The 18,951-nt window shown below is 38.2% G+C and overlaps 1 protein-coding gene across 1 annotated transcript in view; it reads right to left on the reverse strand.

The window, feature by feature from the left end:
* LOC124555906 (unconventional myosin-Va-like) overlaps positions 1-18,951 on the reverse strand; it is a 74,063-nt gene that overhangs the window by 32,868 nt on the left and 22,244 nt on the right. The window contains exons 6-7 of the mRNA XM_047129964.1: positions 6,389-6,646; positions 6,087-6,221 (exon numbers count right to left, since the gene is read on the reverse strand). Coding sequence (XP_046985920.1) covers positions 6,087-6,221; positions 6,389-6,646 — 393 coding nt within the window. The remainder of the gene's footprint in view (positions 1-6,086; positions 6,222-6,388; positions 6,647-18,951) is intronic.

Below are 18,951 nucleotides of genomic sequence, written 5' to 3' on the forward strand. Positions count from 1 at the left end.
TGCAGGCTTCTGGATTGCAGCTGCTGTTGCTGTCAACCTGACTTTGCACCAAGTTGTTCAACTTGGTTGGCCAGACAGGTCTTTGAGCAGGACTTCTGATTTTTTATGTAGCTATTCTGTCCTTTGTCACCACCTTCCAGTGTGTAATGGTGGTTTTCTCTTAGCAAATGATGGGCTATCATCCAGGGTTGTGATTTCAGTGGCTGTAGAGTATGGTGTGCTTCAGTTCCTACAGCTGGGAAAGTGGAGGGCTCTATTATACCAAGTCACTGACCCATCGACACATCTTCTGGCCTGGCATTGACGAAGACATTGTGTGTCTTGTCACGGCCTGCTCTCAGTGTGCAACCCATCAGGTGGTAAAGCTCTCTTCCTGGCCTAGGTGGTTAGTGACTTCAGCATTGGTGCAGTTCTGCCACTCTGAGGACCCAGATGTCTAGATGCTACCAACACCATTCTCACCGGCCCTCACTTATGGCACTTTGCAAGAGGTGGCCACTGCACATGTCAGGGGCCATGTCACTTCCACCTTTACTCATCAGTTCTAGGCCAGAATCTCCTCCCACATCCACCAGCATCTCCGATGCCCACCACATAGGTCATGGTTGTGTCATCATTTGCCCCAATTCCGTCATCAGGCGAAAGCCCTTTTGGTAAGGGGGAGGGGTGCTATAATCCTGTACATATGGATATGATCCATGTTACCAGGTTACCAGTGCACTACACTCATGCTCTACCAATGGCATCTGTGCGAGATGGCCACCAGAGGCTGCCCGTAATTTGGGCATATGGTATGGCACATGGTGCATCTGCTGGAGATCTCCTCCATATAAGGACAGCACAGCAGGTGCTCATCCTCAGATTATGTTCTACTGTTTATTGTACCATTTGTGTGTTTGCTGTTTACTTGTATGTGGATAAACTAACTTTGTTCTTTGTGGCAGCACAACAGACAGGTAACAGCCAATCATCACAACTGTAGATAGAATGATATGGCATCTACACAATATTATTGAAACACATATGAAGATATATAAAATGATGAGACAGAGTGTCATTGTATGGTAACTGTTATATTTGACAAAAAATAATGATGAAATTGATTTTAATGTTCTAATCTAACATCTGCATAAATGAACCTTAATTTGAAATGAGAATGAAAACTGTTTTGTCATTCAAAACTAAGGTGGTATTCTATATCATACGTTTATTGATTTAAACTATCCATTTACCATTTTTCTTAAAGTCATGTAAAATGTTGCAGCACACATCTTAATGCATTATTTTCTTTTAAGAGATGTTGTGCAAGGTTGAACCCATCTTCCATAGTGTCCATCTTCTCTGGTGTTCTGACAACCTAACTGCCACAGATCTGCTTGACTGACCACTTATACTTTTCCAATATGTTTGCAGTTGATTTTGTACACACTGATCTGCTCTTAATATTTCATTGTGTCTTTAATTTAAAATAATGATTAAGTTATGGATATTGTTTGAAAATCAGATTTGGATAATGGAACCAGTGAGAGATGACACACCAAAGGAACTGAAAGCTGCTTACTTGTGACTGGATGGTACCATCCTGCACAGGTCACAGTAGAAGTAGCTGTTTTTCTGTAGGTGATAAATAGACCTTTAATTGTGTTAATGGGAGATCCTTCTATGAAACATTTGCCAGATCACAATTAAATAGTGCTGCTGCCAATAGTGATGCTATTTTGTGTGGTAAAATTAATACAATTATCAAGTTCAAGAGGAAACTTGTGTCCAGGGATGTTATCACTAACAAAGTCAAAAAATAAAAATGCCTAAATAATTCTAAATTTCACAATCGGTATGAAGATCCAACTGCAGCTTCTAACAACCAAGAGGAACAAAACACTATGAAATCATGTGAAAATTTCGGTTCAGAAACCAGCAGCTGGACACTTGTAAATATGACTCCAATGGCTCCTAGATGTTTTGGTTTACCTATGTTACATACGTATGACAGCCAGTAGTGTCCAGTTCCTCTGCTTCTTGTTGATTACTATGGAAGAAACTAGATTACATCACAACAAGAAAACAAAACTTAATCTAATATTTGGCATCAGAAATTCCTCAGCTCTTGTAGCTAAAATTCAAACAATATTGGCTTTAACTACACTGCCTGACAAAAAAGTCACTTAATAGCCATGGTCAGATATCAATTTACTTTCATATACATATGCACGATTGTTGAGTAAGTAATGATTAGAGTTGCAGGTAGTCCATTACTGTTGTTTGAGTTAATTGTTGTTACCAAGCCTGGTAGGATATATAAGGAGCATGGACAGTGTAAGATGTTGAATGATCACTGTGAAGAACGTGGAGGTGCCACATACTCTTTTTAGACAGTGTTATCACCACCTGACAGAGTTTGAAAGGGGCCTCATTGTGGGTCTTCAATTGGCTGCCTCATCAGATTGTGCAATATCCAGATCTGATGGCATTTGTATGTGACAGTGACTATGTTTGACTGTATGGGAGTGTGAGGGCTCATATACTTATTGTTAATGTTTCGGTGAACTGCACCTAACCACCGCATAGAGGGACTGTCATAGTTTGCACTAACAACACTGTAACCCCTTCTGACTTACATCTGCCTTCTGAGAACAAATAATGAACTCTTGCTACATTCTGTGTCATTCCATACCTTTGGTCAGAAACCAGCAGCAGTTTCACCAGAGAATTACCATCCCATGAGGTTGTCATTAAAACCACAATACAGACTATTTTTTTTTTTTTTTTTTTTGAGTCATGGTACGGCCAGGAAGAATAAATTGCTAATTAATGATGTCACATTGTCTTTGTTGATGAACTGAAGTTTGTACTACCCTGGATATCCATCATTGGTGAGTACAATGCCAGTCTGGGAGAGGTCCCATTCTTTCATGGTTTTGTAGAGGCACAAGGTGTTACTCCTGGCATTACGGGGTGTAAAGCCATTGGGTGTAACTCCAGGTAACAGGTTATGCTGACGCAGAAAACTCTGAAAGACAATGGTACACCACAGGCATTCTGTGTGTTACCTCTCATGCAAGAAGATTATGGTACCATTTTTCAACAGGATAATGGTCATTCACACATGATGTGTATCTATGAACTGTCTGCATGATGTTGAGGTTTGCCGGTGGCCAACAAAATCCCCAGAACTGCCCCTGACGGAACATGTGTGGAATCAGCTTGGATCTCAACTAACATCCCATGCTGGCATGCAGTATATTAAGGACTAGTTACAACAGTTGTGGGCCAACTTGTCTCAGGAGAGGTCACAAACTCCTTATGACACCTTTTCCAACCAAAGAAGTGCATACGTCCATCTCAGAGGGGTGCAACATCATACTGATAAGTGGACTCCTACTATTAAGCTCTTTGTAAATTTGATTCAGTTTTGTAACCACTGCTGTAACATCACGCAACTTCTCAAACTGTGAAGTTTATTTTTTCCCCCTTCTTGCAGGTTCACTTTCTTTGTCAGGTAGGGTAGTTTCATTTAACATCACTAGCTTGTATACAAATACTCCCACTGATGAGTGTAAAAACAATTCGAGATACCTTTTACACATACCTAAGCTGAATTCCATAGTGCTACACATCAACAATTACCAGTGAAACATATGCAAAACAGAATTATTTTCTGTTTGAGAACACTTACTACAGACCATCTAATGACATAGCTATGGATTTCTTTTATTAGTCCTAAGTACATGGTGTTTTACAAACAAATTGAACAAGTGCTCTTCCTGTGAAAGCAACAATGAGCTGAAAAATTAAATACTGGATCAGGTATGTTGGCAATGTGAAGTGTTTATGGAATGGTATCACTAGATAAATGCATTCCTACAACATTTAAAGTCACAATACAAGGTGTACAACTTTGCTTACACTGTTTCCCAATAGGTGGCGAAAATAGTAAGTAGCAGTCGAAACAAACAGATCGCAGACATCAGGCAGTTAGCTTGGACCTCAGTCAACATAACCTCAGTCAAACATTAGTCAATTTTTGTCTGCATCATGAAGTTGTACTTGATTGAAAATGTCATTTTATGAGCCTAATTCTCATGATTTGTGGGAGGTGTTACTGTTTTGTTTCAATATGAAGAAAACAGTGGTTGAGTCTCATTGAATGCTCTCAAGTATGAATGGTAAGGATGCTATTAGTGAAAGAATGTGTCTTGAGTGGTTTCAATGCATCAAGAACAGTGATTTTAATGTCATTGACTGGCATAGTGGTGGAAGAGAGAGTGTTTTTGAAGATGCAGAATTGGAGACATTGCTGAGTAAAGACTCGTGTCAAACTCAAGAAGAATTGGCACAATTAGTGGGAGTGACACATCTAGCAATTTAAAAACTTCTCAAGGCTATGGGCATGATTCAGAAAGAAGGAAGTTGGGTCCCATGTGAGCTGAAACCAAGAGATGTTTAATGGTGTTTGTGGGTTTGTGAACAGTTGCTTTAAAGGCAAAAACAGAAGGTATTTCTGCATCATATTGTGACCAGGGACGAAAAATGGGTTCATTACGATAACCCTAAATGCAAAAAATCATGGGGATATCCTGGCCATGCTTGAACATTGATGGCCAAACTGAATATTCATGGCTCCAAGATAATGCTTTGCATTTGGTGGGACCAGCTTGGCATCGTGTACTATGAGGTGTTAAAACCAAGTGAAACAATCACAGATGCTTGCTATCAAATGCAATTAGGTGCATTTGAGCGGAGCATTAGAAGACAAACGGCCACAATACAGTGAGATGCACAATAAAATGATTTTGCAGCACAACAATGCTCAACCCCACGTTGCAAGAGAGGTCAAAACATTCGTGGAAACATTAAAATGGGAAGTCCTATCCCACCTGCTGTACTCTCCAGACATTGCTCCCTCTGACTATCACCTGTTTAGATCAATGGCACGTGGCCTGGCTGACCAACACTTATGATCTCATGAAGAAGCCACAAACTGGATCAATTCATGGATTGCTTCAAAAGATGAACAATTTTTTTGATGCAGGATTCATACACTGCCTGAAAGATGGGAGAAAGTAGTGGCCAGCAATGGAAAATACTTTGAATGAAACAAGTGTATCCATTTGTTTCATTAAAGCCTCAAATGTTGGGGAAAAATGGCGGAAGCAAAGTTGTACACCTTGTACAATAAAATCCAGTTCACTATGGAGATGGGAGGTTCTTCTGTAAATTATTTCAATACAGATCTACTGCTCCATACAATGAAACATCAGTCATGAAGTTAGTTTAATGTAAGTGTATCTGTCATGTTTTTAGAGTAGAAGGTATCCTATGCACCTGTACTGAGATACCTCACAATATTATCCCATATGACATCAAGGAAGTATATACAATTCAAAGTAAAGTAGTCAAAGCATACCACAGGTGCTGACTGTAGATACTGGTATTATTATTGTAAAGCATGTTATCTACATTCACCATTTGCAGATGAAATGTACATGCCTTCCACAAGAGTTGCCACACTTGTCTTCAGTCCTAGAAGTCTGACGTACCACACTACACGATTAGGACATTATTGATGGCTGTAATAACACCAATCCAAAAGGAATTATTCAATAGAAATTACTTATAGTACATTTTTATTGTAACAGAGTTACACTCTTATATGTGACACATCAACAGATTTCCCTCTGATATGTTATTTGTGGGGCTACATTTTGTGGTTCCAGATGACAGTCTATTCCTTATGTTATCTGCAAGTTACTTTGGAGTCATCTGCTACACTTGATGACAAGTCATTGTTGAGTAACAGGAAAAGAGGGTGTCCCAAGGCAAAACACTGTATATACCCCAAGTAAGTGACCTAATCAGACCAAATTTAATTTTTAGTTACATAATAGTCTAAAACAACATTATTTTTCCCACAACATAATGAGATTAAAGGGACTGCATTGCTTTCCCTAAATCCTTATTGTTGTTGATTTGACAATACAAAAGTGATTCCATAAGCCAAAGCCTATGAATACTCCACGTTTCATTAATGTTGTTCTTTGCAGGGAGGAGGAAAAAAAATAGACTACTGATAACACTACATGTACCTGTAGTCTCATGTCACGACACCACTGTTCAAGATGTGATAGATTATATCTTATCTGCATTCCTTTACTCCAATGACACAAATCCTTTCGGAGCAGTAGGTTATTCACTGAAATGGCACAGATGAAGTAGAATACCTGCAAAATTAAAACACACAACTTCACTTAAAATGGTAACATTGTCATGGGTATTTTCTTTTATTTCTGGTTTGCAATCTACTAGAGACTTCAGAATTTACAAAATACAGCAGTTCCCTTATAGTCTAGGTTCATGTAACTTACTGTTAGAAAATTGGTCATCTCACCTGCCGAAATATCTGGACAGTAAGTTCTATGTCAACACCATGGTTCCCCATAATTTTATAGATATAATTTAGTTCCTGCAAGAGTGCATCCAATGACTTCTGTACACCCAAAAATGGCTCAGAATCCCATGATGACAACACAGCTCTTCCTCTCTTTCCACTAGCTATCTGACTTGTCAAGCCACTTATTTCTTCATGTTCAAGAATAGCTGGCACCACCAGTGGCTCTATCTTTTCTTGTATGTGCCCAGCAAGACTCTGAATAATGGCATGTGAATGATATACATTATTTTGGGGACAGTTATTATATACCTTGTAGATGAATTCATAAAACTGCTACTTTCATAGATGAAATGAGACCAAAACAATCTGTTAAGGAAAACTCAAAATAGGACTAAAACATGTTCTTACTTCAATCTTTTAATGCAGGTATTCAATCCTCTATATAGCCAACAGAAAAAAATCCCTACTTTATGTCCTCCATGCAATGATTTAAGAATTAATTAATTAATTAACAAAGGAAGCATATAATTGAGTCTGTAATGTTTCTCAGCACTTACATAAGAAAACCAAAGAGAATACAAAGACTATAAACCATGTCTTCAAAACTGAAGAAATTTACAAAACCCACAAAACTTTAAACAGACCTGATCAACATTGTTTCTTCACCTCTGTGCACCTCTGTTGCATCTCATACTATGGTGTGCAAATCATCTCGGGGTATTACATGCTACACCATTTGGACAGTAATCCCAGAATCAGTCTGCCTAATTTGAGCTAGAACTTGGGTATTATTTTGAATATTTCATAAATACAATAAGAAAATCAAGTGCCTATCACCCTCATGAAAATTTTCAAGTTTTGCCAAATGTACCTAGCTCCAACTACTCAAAAATTTGACACTGAACTGTGCAGTCTGTGCATGGTTCTTGGTAGAGTCACATTTCCATGATAACACTGTATAAAATTAACTTGTTTCTTCATTCTTTGAGTACAGTATCTACGTCTTATTCAGTATTTAATCTGCATCAATAAGTTGTATTCCAATTCAAAAGCTATCCTATGCAATGACACACTAAGAAGCTGAGGTTAAGGAGGAGACTAAATTTCAGTTCAGCTCATGAGTCTTGCAAGGAGCATATGAAGGTTACACTTGAAATGTAATGAAATCACTTTCTAGGCATAGCCTCATGAGGTAATCAGTTAGGTGGGAATTGTTATATAATACTCTCAGATGAAGAATTATTGCACTATTAAACACAATGGGAGAACATTAGGTGGTATTTAAGAAAGATTCTCAGAAAGTTAAGATAGATCTGGATTTTGCACATGAAAAATTTAGACAGACACAAAATATTTAACAGAAATCTATTCTATGGCTTGGGCATGCATAAAATACAGAGCATAAATTTTAATAAGTCACATATAGAGTGAGTAGGGAGAAATTTCAACACATAAATTGCCATGTTTACATTCCAAGTTACAAATATTGCTCAATGTTATGACCACCTGCATCCATGATAGCCTGGATACCATCTCAATTGTTTGCAGCACTTTTTGAACAGAGGACAATGGAATGTTCAGCAGTTGTGGCACAGCTTGAAGATCGTTACTGTGTCCAGCTTTCTCAGCCATGGCAACAGTACATTCTTCAACAACATGTGACACAACTGGCCACCGGCCTTTTTCAGGAGTAATTCCCAAATTGTCAGTTAGTTCTGACTTCTGAATCATATTCTTCAACACTGGTGTAGAAAGAGGACCTCTTCATATTTCTTTAATGCATGAGACTTGTGAAGAGCAGCAACACTAGTGCTGCTGTTTTGATAAAAAAAAGTTCTATGAGTAAAGCTCTGCTCATATGCCCAGACCCTTATTGACTGTCTGCAGCTGTAATGCACATTGATACTTACGTTTCAGCACTTTGTCTCTGTACTAGTATTCCTACTAATGGCAAGTCATGATACTACCACTATTGACAATGCAAATTCTGCAGCACACAGTCTGAACACTGTAAAGTTGGGTACCCATATGGTAAATGGTTTTCCACCTACACCTGCTCAAATAGCGAAGTTCAATAACAATGCTGTCCCTCCCCCTCCCTCTCCCTCTCCCATTTCCTGCCTCCTCCCTGGTTTGAATTCAGGTGTTCTAGAAAGTCATTCAAGTTCTCACTGCCATGAAGCCAAATAACAGAACTATCATCTACGTATCTGAAAAAACATGCTAGTTTCAGCTGCAGACTCCAAGGTGTGTTCCTCGAAATCTTCCATATACAAATTGGTAATGATGGGTGACAATGGGCTTCCCATTACAACTCCATCTGTCTGCTCACAGTACTGGTCATTGAATAAAAAGTAAGTGGGTGTCAACACAGTGCTTACTTTCTGCAGTTTTGCATTGAAAAAGGCAAGGTATGTTCCTGTTGAAGTATCTGCAGTTGTCAACGATGCCATCCAGCTGCATTCTCTTAAGCCATTTGAACACTGTATACGCCAGAAGAAACTAAATCTCACATTGTTAATTTCCTCCCAATAGAACTAATCACTGCTTGTGGAGGTTGGATAAATTCTGCAGCAGTACAGTAAGATTGCAATGTGGAGTGTCGTTTTTACTGCAGTGTTGTGATCAAAATACTGTTCCAACATTTGCCAAAGTAGTGCATCATATTAATTCTCCTGCCACTAGTCTTATCAAGCAATGCACAAGCCTAGATATTGTTTATGAGAGGATCCATTACACTCACTGACAGCTGGATTTTGTTTCCAAGGAATTATTTCAGCTTCATTTATCGCCTGCTTCAAAATTTCAACTTTTTCTTGGGATTGGTGGATGATGCTTCATGGCACTGGGAATTTCATTCTGTAACTGCCTGGCATTTGACAAAGTTTGAATGTTTCTGTGACTTGGAATCTATACTGTATCTCAACATTCTGTGATATGTCTCATGGAGAAAGCTTTTTGATGAAGCAGCTTTATTGGTGCTCCAAAGCATTTGCCAGTGGTTGATTCTATAAGTTCTTTTGTAGACACTGTTTTTAAACTACCTCCTGATGTTGCAGAATTTACTAGGAGGAAGGCATATTGTGTGTTGACTGGGGGACGTACACTCGAAGGGTAATATCACAGCAGCTGAGAGGACTGCTTTATGTTCACTTAGAGTTGACCCAAAAAAAGGATGCAGTATTTACTGTCTGATTCCACATATCGCAGGATCGGTTCTGACCCAACAAAAAGTGTTGAGAGAAAGACTAACAACATCCTGGAGAAATTTCCTTATGGCAGGAGAATATCAAGAGCCTCAATTCTTATTGCGCTATTCTCTCTAGGGTACTTGGCCTCCCTAAGGTCCACAGGGAAGAGGCTCCTGTTCATAAGATTGTGATTAAGACTGTTGCTCTGACGTTGTGTAGAAAAACACTGTTACTCTGTTGAGTCATATAGTAGGTCAATGTAAGCACCACGTTAAGAACTCAGCTGATTTTGTAGATCAGTTAGAGTGAATGCATTTGAATGACATATTCTTGTAAGTTTTGATGTGGTCTCTCTCTCTCTCTTCACTCATGTACCTCTGTCCGATTCATTACAGTTGATTGAAGTTAGGATTGGTGCTGAATTAATGAACCCATTTCAACATGTGTTAACTCACTTCCTTTTTATTCAATGAGCAGTACTATGAGCAGACAGATGGAGTTGTCACTTATCATTGCCAGCTTGTTTATGGAAGATTTTGAAGAACTTACCTTTGAGTCTACGGCTTTGAAAACTGCATGTTTTTTTTTTTTCAGATATGTAGAAGATTCTTTTGTTGTTTGGCCTAATGGCAGCGAGAATTTGAATGACTTTCTAGAACACCTGAATTCAACCCACCTCAATATTCACTTCACAACAGTGGTGGAAAAGGATGGCTGTCTTCCATTGTTTGATGTGGTGGTTAGGAGGAAGGTGGATTGTACGTTGGGACATGCCAATCATAGGAAGCCTACCTACACTAACTTGTATCTGCAGGCTAATAGTTTTCACCATACAGCTTAACATAAAAGGGTACTTCAAACCTTGGTTCACAGGGCCCATGTCATCCTTGGCCCTGAGAGTTTGTCAGCAGAGTTAGTCCATCTTGAAGTCACCTTTTGTCAGAATGGTTATAGTGAAAGACAGATAAGACATATGTTGCACTCTTGACCAACTATGCACTGTGTGAGCCATGATAATACTGAGGTGGTACCAAATTCTACGGCTTTTTGGCCTTACACAGGAAGCATTTCAAACAGGATTGGTCATATCCTGTGGAAATACAATGTGATGTGTGTGTTTTAATAACCATTTAAAATTGGGGTCCTTTTAGGTAACATAAAGGATGATCTTGGTTCACGTAAGGTGGTTGTCTACTGTATTCCTTGCAGCTGTTTCATGTCATATATTGGTCAGACTATCAGGACTGTGAAAGGCCAATGTTCTGAGCATAAATGGCATGCACACTTACAACAGCCAAGTAAATCTGCCACTGCAGGACATCGTCTTGACACCAATCATTCTTTGGAATATAACAGAGATTCCTATATGCACTTCAAGCTATTGGGATAGTGTTCCTACGAAAGGTATTGAAATTGAGATATGTATATATAGATAGATAGATAGATAGAGAGAGAGAGAGAGAGAGAGGAGAGAGAGAGAGAGAGTGTTGAGTTGGGTTGTTTGGGGGAAGAGACCAAGCAGCGAGGTCATCGGTCTCATCAGACTAGGAAAGGATGGTGAAGGAAGTCAGCCGTGCCATTTCAAAGGAACCATCCCAGCATTTGCCTGGAGTGATGTTAGGGAAATCACGGAAAGCCTAAATCAGGATGGCCGGACGTGGGATTGAACCGTCGTCCTCCCGAATGTGAGTCCAGTGACCCAATGTTATTCAATCTGTACATTGAGCAAGCAGTAAAGGAAACAAAAGAAAAATTCAGAGTAGGTGTTAAAATCCATGGAGAAGAAATAAAAACTTTGAGGTTCACCGATCACATTGTAATTCTGTCAGAGACAGCAAAGGACTTGGAAGAGCAGTTGAACGGAATGGACAGTGTCTTGAAACAAGGATATAAGATGAACATCAACAAAAGCAAAACGAGAATAATGGAATGTAGTCAAATTAAATCAGGTGATGTTGAGGGAATTAGATTAGGAAATGAGACACTTAAAGTAGTAAAGGAGTTTTGCTATTTGGGGAGCAAAATAACTGATGATGGTCGAAGTAGAGAGGATATAAAATGTAGACTGGCAATGGCAAGGAAAGAGTTTCTGAAGAAGAGAAATTTGTTGACATCGAGTATAGATTCAAGTGTCAGGAAGTTGTTTCTGAAAGTATTTGTATGGAGTGTAGCCATGTATGGAAGTGAAACATGGACGATAAATAGAATAGATAACAGAAATTCAAATAATAATGTCAGTTTTAACCAAGGACATAACAACAACATCCTGGCAAGGAATGACAGGAATCCAAATAATTTTAGAAATTATCAGGATGTAGCATCAAACCATGGGGACCAACAGTTTTATGAGAATAGAAATTCTGGGAACAGAAATGGTGATGGGAATTTTGAAAATAGTGGTGGAAAATGGACAAATAGTAACTAGTCCCCCACACATGTGAGAGATAATGATAGTAGAGGTGATAGATTAAACTGAAACCCTCCCGGTTGGCAGAAACATTGGTGAACAGTCATTTTTGACAGTAAACAGTAACATAAAACCTATACAACACTGATTATGTAAAATTCAGAGAGTTAACAACTATTTGATTATTTTATGAGTACAAAAGTAATCAGAAGGATGTTTTTCTGTTCATAGGGAAAAAAGTTTTTTGATTATAGCAAAAAGGTAAGGTAATGGAATTTTACAAAATGTACAAGTGTATCAAATTATTTTGAGTGCCCTGAGTAACCAGTAAACATGAAAGTGTAAAAGGATGTATAATGGCAGGAGTAATGAGGTTAGTACACTGTATGTACACAATTTTTTGGGGAATATTGAGGAAGTATAGGGTATATATAGGTATTAGTAGAAGAATACACCAGAGCTATTTAGCGTCATGCACTAGCTTGTAAAGGGTTTGTATAATGTAATAAGTGAAAGTACAGTTGCCTAGTGAAGTGTATTTGAAAGTAATGAAGTGATTGTAGGGAGTTTTACCTTTCTGACCCTTAACCCTTATGTGGTCACGTGGCTTTTCGTAACGTTAATAGTCGCGTAGGGTGTTGCTAACACCCAAAATAATAGTGGCTATAATGACACAGTTGTGCAGCATATCACTGATATGAATATGTTTACTTCACAAATGGCTATTTAGAATGTTATCTCCCAGTATATTAGCGTTTTATTTAATATTACTTTAGTATTAAACTGAGTTATTTGAAACATATGCAGTAATTCCCATTTTCTTACAATATTTTGGTTAATTATTTATTTCTGTTATTCTTCATACTGTATTGCAGGTGTAAGACATTATACTTATAATTAAAAATTTGTTCAGTCAATTCATACAAACATTTTACGAAATCAGTCACTATCACTGGCTGCAAGGGGTGCGTTATCATAGCTCATTCGAAAAAATAGGGCAAGTGACCAGCGTCTAGTTTTTCTTGAGGTTCAATAAGTAGCGTACATTTCATCTATTGTGTCCACACCTGATTTGGTATTATTGTACATCGTTATAATTTCTTGTTTCTTTTCCTCTGCAGTATTAGTGTCAATGGCACAGTCATGATGCAAAGATGAAAGAAGAATAATGTTTTTGCTCTTCTTTGGCACATATGAAACTATGGTGATATCCTTTCTGAATCCAAAAAGGCTGCTTCTAAGTTCATGACCTCTCGAGCAAACAAAATCTGGAGGGATCTCCCTCTTATTCTTTCTAAAAGTTCCTACTATTGTACGTTTCTTTTTCAGGAGCTCTTCAGTCAGTGGTATGGAACAAAACCAGTTGTCTAGTGTCACATTGCGTCCTGTGCCTCCAATAGGCTGTACAAGTCTACTTACTATCTCCTTAGGCGAGTTTGACAGTGCATAGGGACCCTCTGGCTGTTTACCCAACATAGATTTCCATCCCCGAAGTATACCATGTTCTAGCGTCACATAAGGTGAAAATTTTCAAACTACATTTTGCAGGCTTGCTTGGTATATATGGTCGGAAACTGCATTTGCCTCTAAATGCAACCAGTTGTTCATCCACTGTTGTATATTCAGACAGTATAATTACTGACACAGATTGACATGAGTAATTCAAATACTTCTCTGAACGCAGCTAGGTGATAGAATTTCATTCAATTGTTATTTGCTCTCTCGAGCCATTTAACTGTAGCATACCTCTTCATTATTTCACTCACATTTCCAGAAAGTAGTGTAAAGTTTAAGTTGTTGTTTCAGAAAATTCGCGCTGTTGTTTCTCTTTACATACAGTTGCGTATAGGCCACATTTGTGGAATCATATTTTCGTGTTTACCTGTAATTTAATTGACTTATTCTTAATCAACTATTACGTTTATCATGAGTGAAAAGTGCTTGACTTGCCATAGAATCATAGATCGGTGCTTTGGTGTGACAGGTGCTGTAGTTTTTTCCATGTGGGCGACTGTAGTGGTGTGGGAGTGGGGGAAGTAAATGATACTCGTCAGTGGTTTCATAGGATATGTAGTAGAGGTAGGAAGATACTAGAACAGGAGGGGAAAATTGGCACCCTTCAGGTTGAGTTAGATGAGGCCAGGGGAGATCTTGACATGTTAAGGAGGGAGAAGGGCAAAAAGAGGCGAGAAGTGGCAACAGGAGGAACAGGCCTAGAACTTTGTCTGACAGCTTCATGGCGAATGTGGAAAATAGATTTGACCTGTTGCTTCGGTTAGAAGCTGGTGAGCCTCAAGCAGTTGCAGGTGTAGACAGGGCACAACAAACTTTCAGCAGCAAATTGAAAAGTAGGAATGTAGGGAAATCGGTAAGGAGAAAGAAAGTGTTGGTGTTAGGTAGTTCCCATGGAAGAGGTGTTGGCCAAGTTTTGCAGGATGAACTAGGATGAGAATACCAGGTCACCAATTTTTTTAAATCTAGTGCTGGTCTGGAGCAGGTGACAGAGGATTTAGGATCACTTTGCAAAGATTTCACTACGGAAGACACCGTGGTCACAGTGGGTGGGCCAGGTAAGATATTGACAGAGTTCCTGGGTACAGTACATAGTATGACCTGGCAAAGATTGCATCAGCATCGAACCATACTAGTGTTGAGTTTGTATATGCTCTTGGGCACCATGACCAACCCAATTTGAACTCTTCTGTCAGTAGAGTTAATTTGGAGTTGGAATGGCTGCTTATGTCAGGTACAGGGTCACACATTGCTGTGGTTCCTGTTGGTTCTCTCAATATGTGGGATTATACTAAGCATGGCCTTCACCTCAACAGAAAAGGGAAGGATAAACTGGCTGAGTAAATAGCAGGACAGTTAAAGGGGGGAGGGACTGTCATGAGTGATAAAATACCAGTGGTTATAGTGTTCAGGGAAGACTCTTTTTAGGGTAGGGAGGACAGAAAGAAACCAAGTTTTAAGAGAGGTTAGGATTGAGACAAACCGTCAGTTTGAGAAAGAAACCAAAAAAACATAATTCTAGCTTGTTACATCAGCATAAACAGCTGCTGGTTAAGAATTTTTAACAATCAGCAGAAGTCTCAACTCTACCAAATTTTAACTCTGTCAATGTGAAATGTCAGCTATTTTTATTGCATCAAAATATTCAAGGACTGAGAAATAACATTAATGAAGTAATTAGCTGCATAGATTAATTAGAGTCCTCAAACCCAGCTGACGTAATCTGCCTCTCTGAAAATCATGTGACCACTGGTATAGTACTTTTAAGTGTTACAGGGTTTAGGTTAGCATCTCACCTTTGTAGAGCAGAAATGGAGAAAGGAGGAGTTGTCACAGTCATCAGGAACTGTCATAAATTTAAGAACATAGACATTCATAAATTTTGCCTAGAATGGCATATGGAAGCATGTGCAACAGAAGCAGAATTTCATAAACAAATCCTTCATAATATTAAGTGTATATCGAGCACATGCAGGCAAACTTTAATCTGTTCATAATCCACATTGAATCTGTACTGGCCCAGTTAACAACCAAAAACAACTTCAGTGTAGATTTGCTTGAAGACTCTTCCAATATGAACTTATTTGAGTTAGTAAGACTATAATTCAACTTAACCCCCCTTTAAAGTTCCCAACTAGGGTAGCCAATTACTCACAAACAGCTACTGATAATATCTTTATAGAAAAGTCCAATGAACAAAATTATATTACAAAACCAATAGTCAATGGCCTCTCAGAGCATGGCATGCAGTTCCTTCTGTTAAATGTTAATACTGAACAGGATATAAAATATGTTAAATCTGAACTCAAGAGGGTAATCAATAAGGCAAAAACTGATTATTTTAGGACACTCCTCAGAGACATTCATTGGAGTGATGTTTACAGTGCTCATGACATGAATGAAAAATATAACACTTTTGCTAATAAAGTGCTTACCTTATTTGAACACACTTTTTTCCTAAAACTAGCCAAGGTTAGAGCACAGTCTACAAAGAAGTCATGGATTACTCAAGGAATAGAGGTATCTTGTAAAACAAAAAGAAAACTATATCTGTCAATCCAAAACAGTTCTGATGATGATGCTATAGCACATTACAAGAGATACTGCAAAATATTAAAGACTGTAATACGGGCATCAAAGCAAATATATTACATGGAAAAGATAGTCATATCAGATAACAAAATAAAGACAATATGGGATATAGTGAAGTGGGAGACTGGTACAACCAGATACGAAGCGGGGCAAATAGCATTAAGCGTAAATAATACATTGGTGACAGATGTGTATAATGTTGCAGAACTTCTTAACAAACATTTTATAACTGTTACTGAAAAGATGGGGTTGCCAGGTTCTGTAGATGCTGCCGTGAGATACCTTAGACCAGACATTTCAAGTAACTTCCATAATATGAAACTGACCCTCACTACCCCAACAGAAGTAATGTCTATTTTGGCCCACCCCATTAGCTGTGCGGTCTAACGCACTGCTAGTCACTGCCAGTCCCTGGCACGAATCTGCCCGATGGATTAGTGTCGAAGTCCGGTATGCCGGCCAGTCTATGGATGGTTTTTAAGGCAGTTTTCCATCTGCCTCAGCGAATGCGGCCTGGTTCCCCTTATTCTGCCTCAGTTACGCTATGTCAGCGATTGCTGTGCAAAAATTTTCTCCGCGTATGTGTACACCATATTTAGTCTACCACAAAAATATAAAACATTGGGGCTACACTCTGGTGTGAAGCATTACTAGGGAAGAGGGTCCACTGGGGGCCGAACTGCACAATAACTCTGGGTTTGGTGTGGGGCGGTAGTGGGGTGAGTGGACTGCTGTAGCCTGTTGTCGGGTTGTAAACCACTGAGGGCTATGGCATGGATAAAGCCTCTCCATCATTTCTAGGTTCCCAGTTCCACACAATACAATACGATACAACGTCCATCATAAAATCCTTAAAATCAAAAACATCTGGTAAGTATGATGAAATATCAACACAGTTAATTAAAGGATGTGATTCTGAGTTAAGTAACATATTAAGCTATCTGTGTAACCAGTCATTTATCAGTGGAATCTTATCACAAATAACATACTGTCATAGTTGCAGTTCAGATTTCTAAAGGGTTCTGATATTGAGAAGGCTATCTACACTTACAGTGAAAATGTACTTAATTCATTAGACAAAAAAATTGCAAGTAACTGGTATATTTTGTGATCTGTCAGAGGCATTTGACTGTGTAAATCACAATATCCTTTTAAGTAAATTACAGTATTATGGTGTAACAGGAAATGCTGCAAAATGGTTCAAATCTAATATCTCTGGCAGGAAACAAAGGGTGTTATTAAGAAAGAAACATGTATTGAGCTATTAGGCATCAGCCAACTGGGAACTAATTACGTGTGGGGTCCCACAAGGTTCCATCTTAGGGTCCTTACTTTTTCTTGTGTATATCAATGGCCTTTCATCAGTAACATTACCAGATGACAAGTTCATTTTGTTTGCCGATGATACAAACATTGAAATAAATAGCAAATCAAGTGTAGTCTTAGAAAGACTGGCTAATAAAATATTTGTGGACATTAATCACTGGTTCCTAGCCAATTCTTTGTCACTAAACTTCGAAAAAACACACTAAATGCAGTTCAGAACTTGTAAGGAGTGTCCCACGAGTACACGCCTAACAGATGGCGACAAGCAGATAGAAGAAGTGGACAGTGTTAAATTCTTAGGATTACAACTTGATAATAAATTCAACTGGGAGGAGCACACCTCAGAACTGCAGAAGTGTCTAACCAAATCTCTATTTTCAATGCGAATTCTGTCAGACATAGGAGATATAAAAATGAAAAACCTGGCATACTATGACTACTTTCACTCCATCATGTCATATGGGATTATTTTTTGGGGTAATTCATCAAGCCAAGCTAAAGCAACGTGCAATAAGAGTTATGTGTTGTATGAACTCAAGAACATCCTGTAGAGGCCTGTTAAGGGAACTAGGGATACTAACTACTGCTTCCCAATATATTTATTCATTAATGAAATTTGTCATTAAAAATATATCACTTTTCCAAAAAAAAACAGCACAGTTAATGGAATCAATACTATAAATAAGAATAAACTTCACAAGGATTTGACGTCACTTACTCTTGTAAAAAAAGGTGTGCCTTATTCAGGAACACACATTTCCAATAACTTGCCAACAGCCATAAAAAACATAACAACCAATGAAATTCAGTTTAAGAGAAGCCTAAAGGATTTATTGGTGGCCAACTCCTCCTACTCCATTGATGAATTTCTCAGTAGAACCAACAGATTTTTGTGTGTGTTACAATCAAACATCTGCACCATTTCAGTGCAGTAATGTGTTCATTGTAAATAAGTACTGTAGTAGTTATATGTTTATTACCTTATAAATAAAATAAACATTTTTTAAAACTTTTAAATTCTGTGTATTAATGTGACCTTAGTAGATGAGTGCTGTAAAATGATCCTTTTATATGGTGTTCATTAAAAAAATGACAATCATTCCACTTGGGACCTTTGGAAGGTACATTAGCTTATGTGTTTTAGTTGTAAATACTGTATTTGTCATGTATTATTGTTTGTCTGACATGTTCTACATCCTGGAGGACCTTCTCATTATGACTCAAAAGGAATGACAGTAAATCTAATCTAATGTCTTCTACTACATGACGTTATTTTGTGAAGTTTATCTATTCTGCAGGATGAAGCAGGTGATTTTTGTAGGTGATTATTAGCATTATTATTATTATTATTATTCTTTCTTTTCTCAGATGTTATGTCTGGTCAAAAATGGAAAGTGACGCAGACCTTGGTCAAGCGTCACTTCCTTTTAACTGTACAGTATATGCTACATTGCATTTAAGAACTTTCAGGTAATTGAACATGTATCAATAATTACAGATTTCTGTAGTTGTATATATAAGTTTGGATGTAG

This window comes from Schistocerca americana, chromosome X, assembly GCF_021461395.2.
Source record: "Schistocerca americana isolate TAMUIC-IGC-003095 chromosome X, iqSchAmer2.1, whole genome shotgun sequence".
NCBI lineage: Eukaryota > Metazoa > Arthropoda > Insecta > Orthoptera > Acrididae > Schistocerca > Schistocerca americana.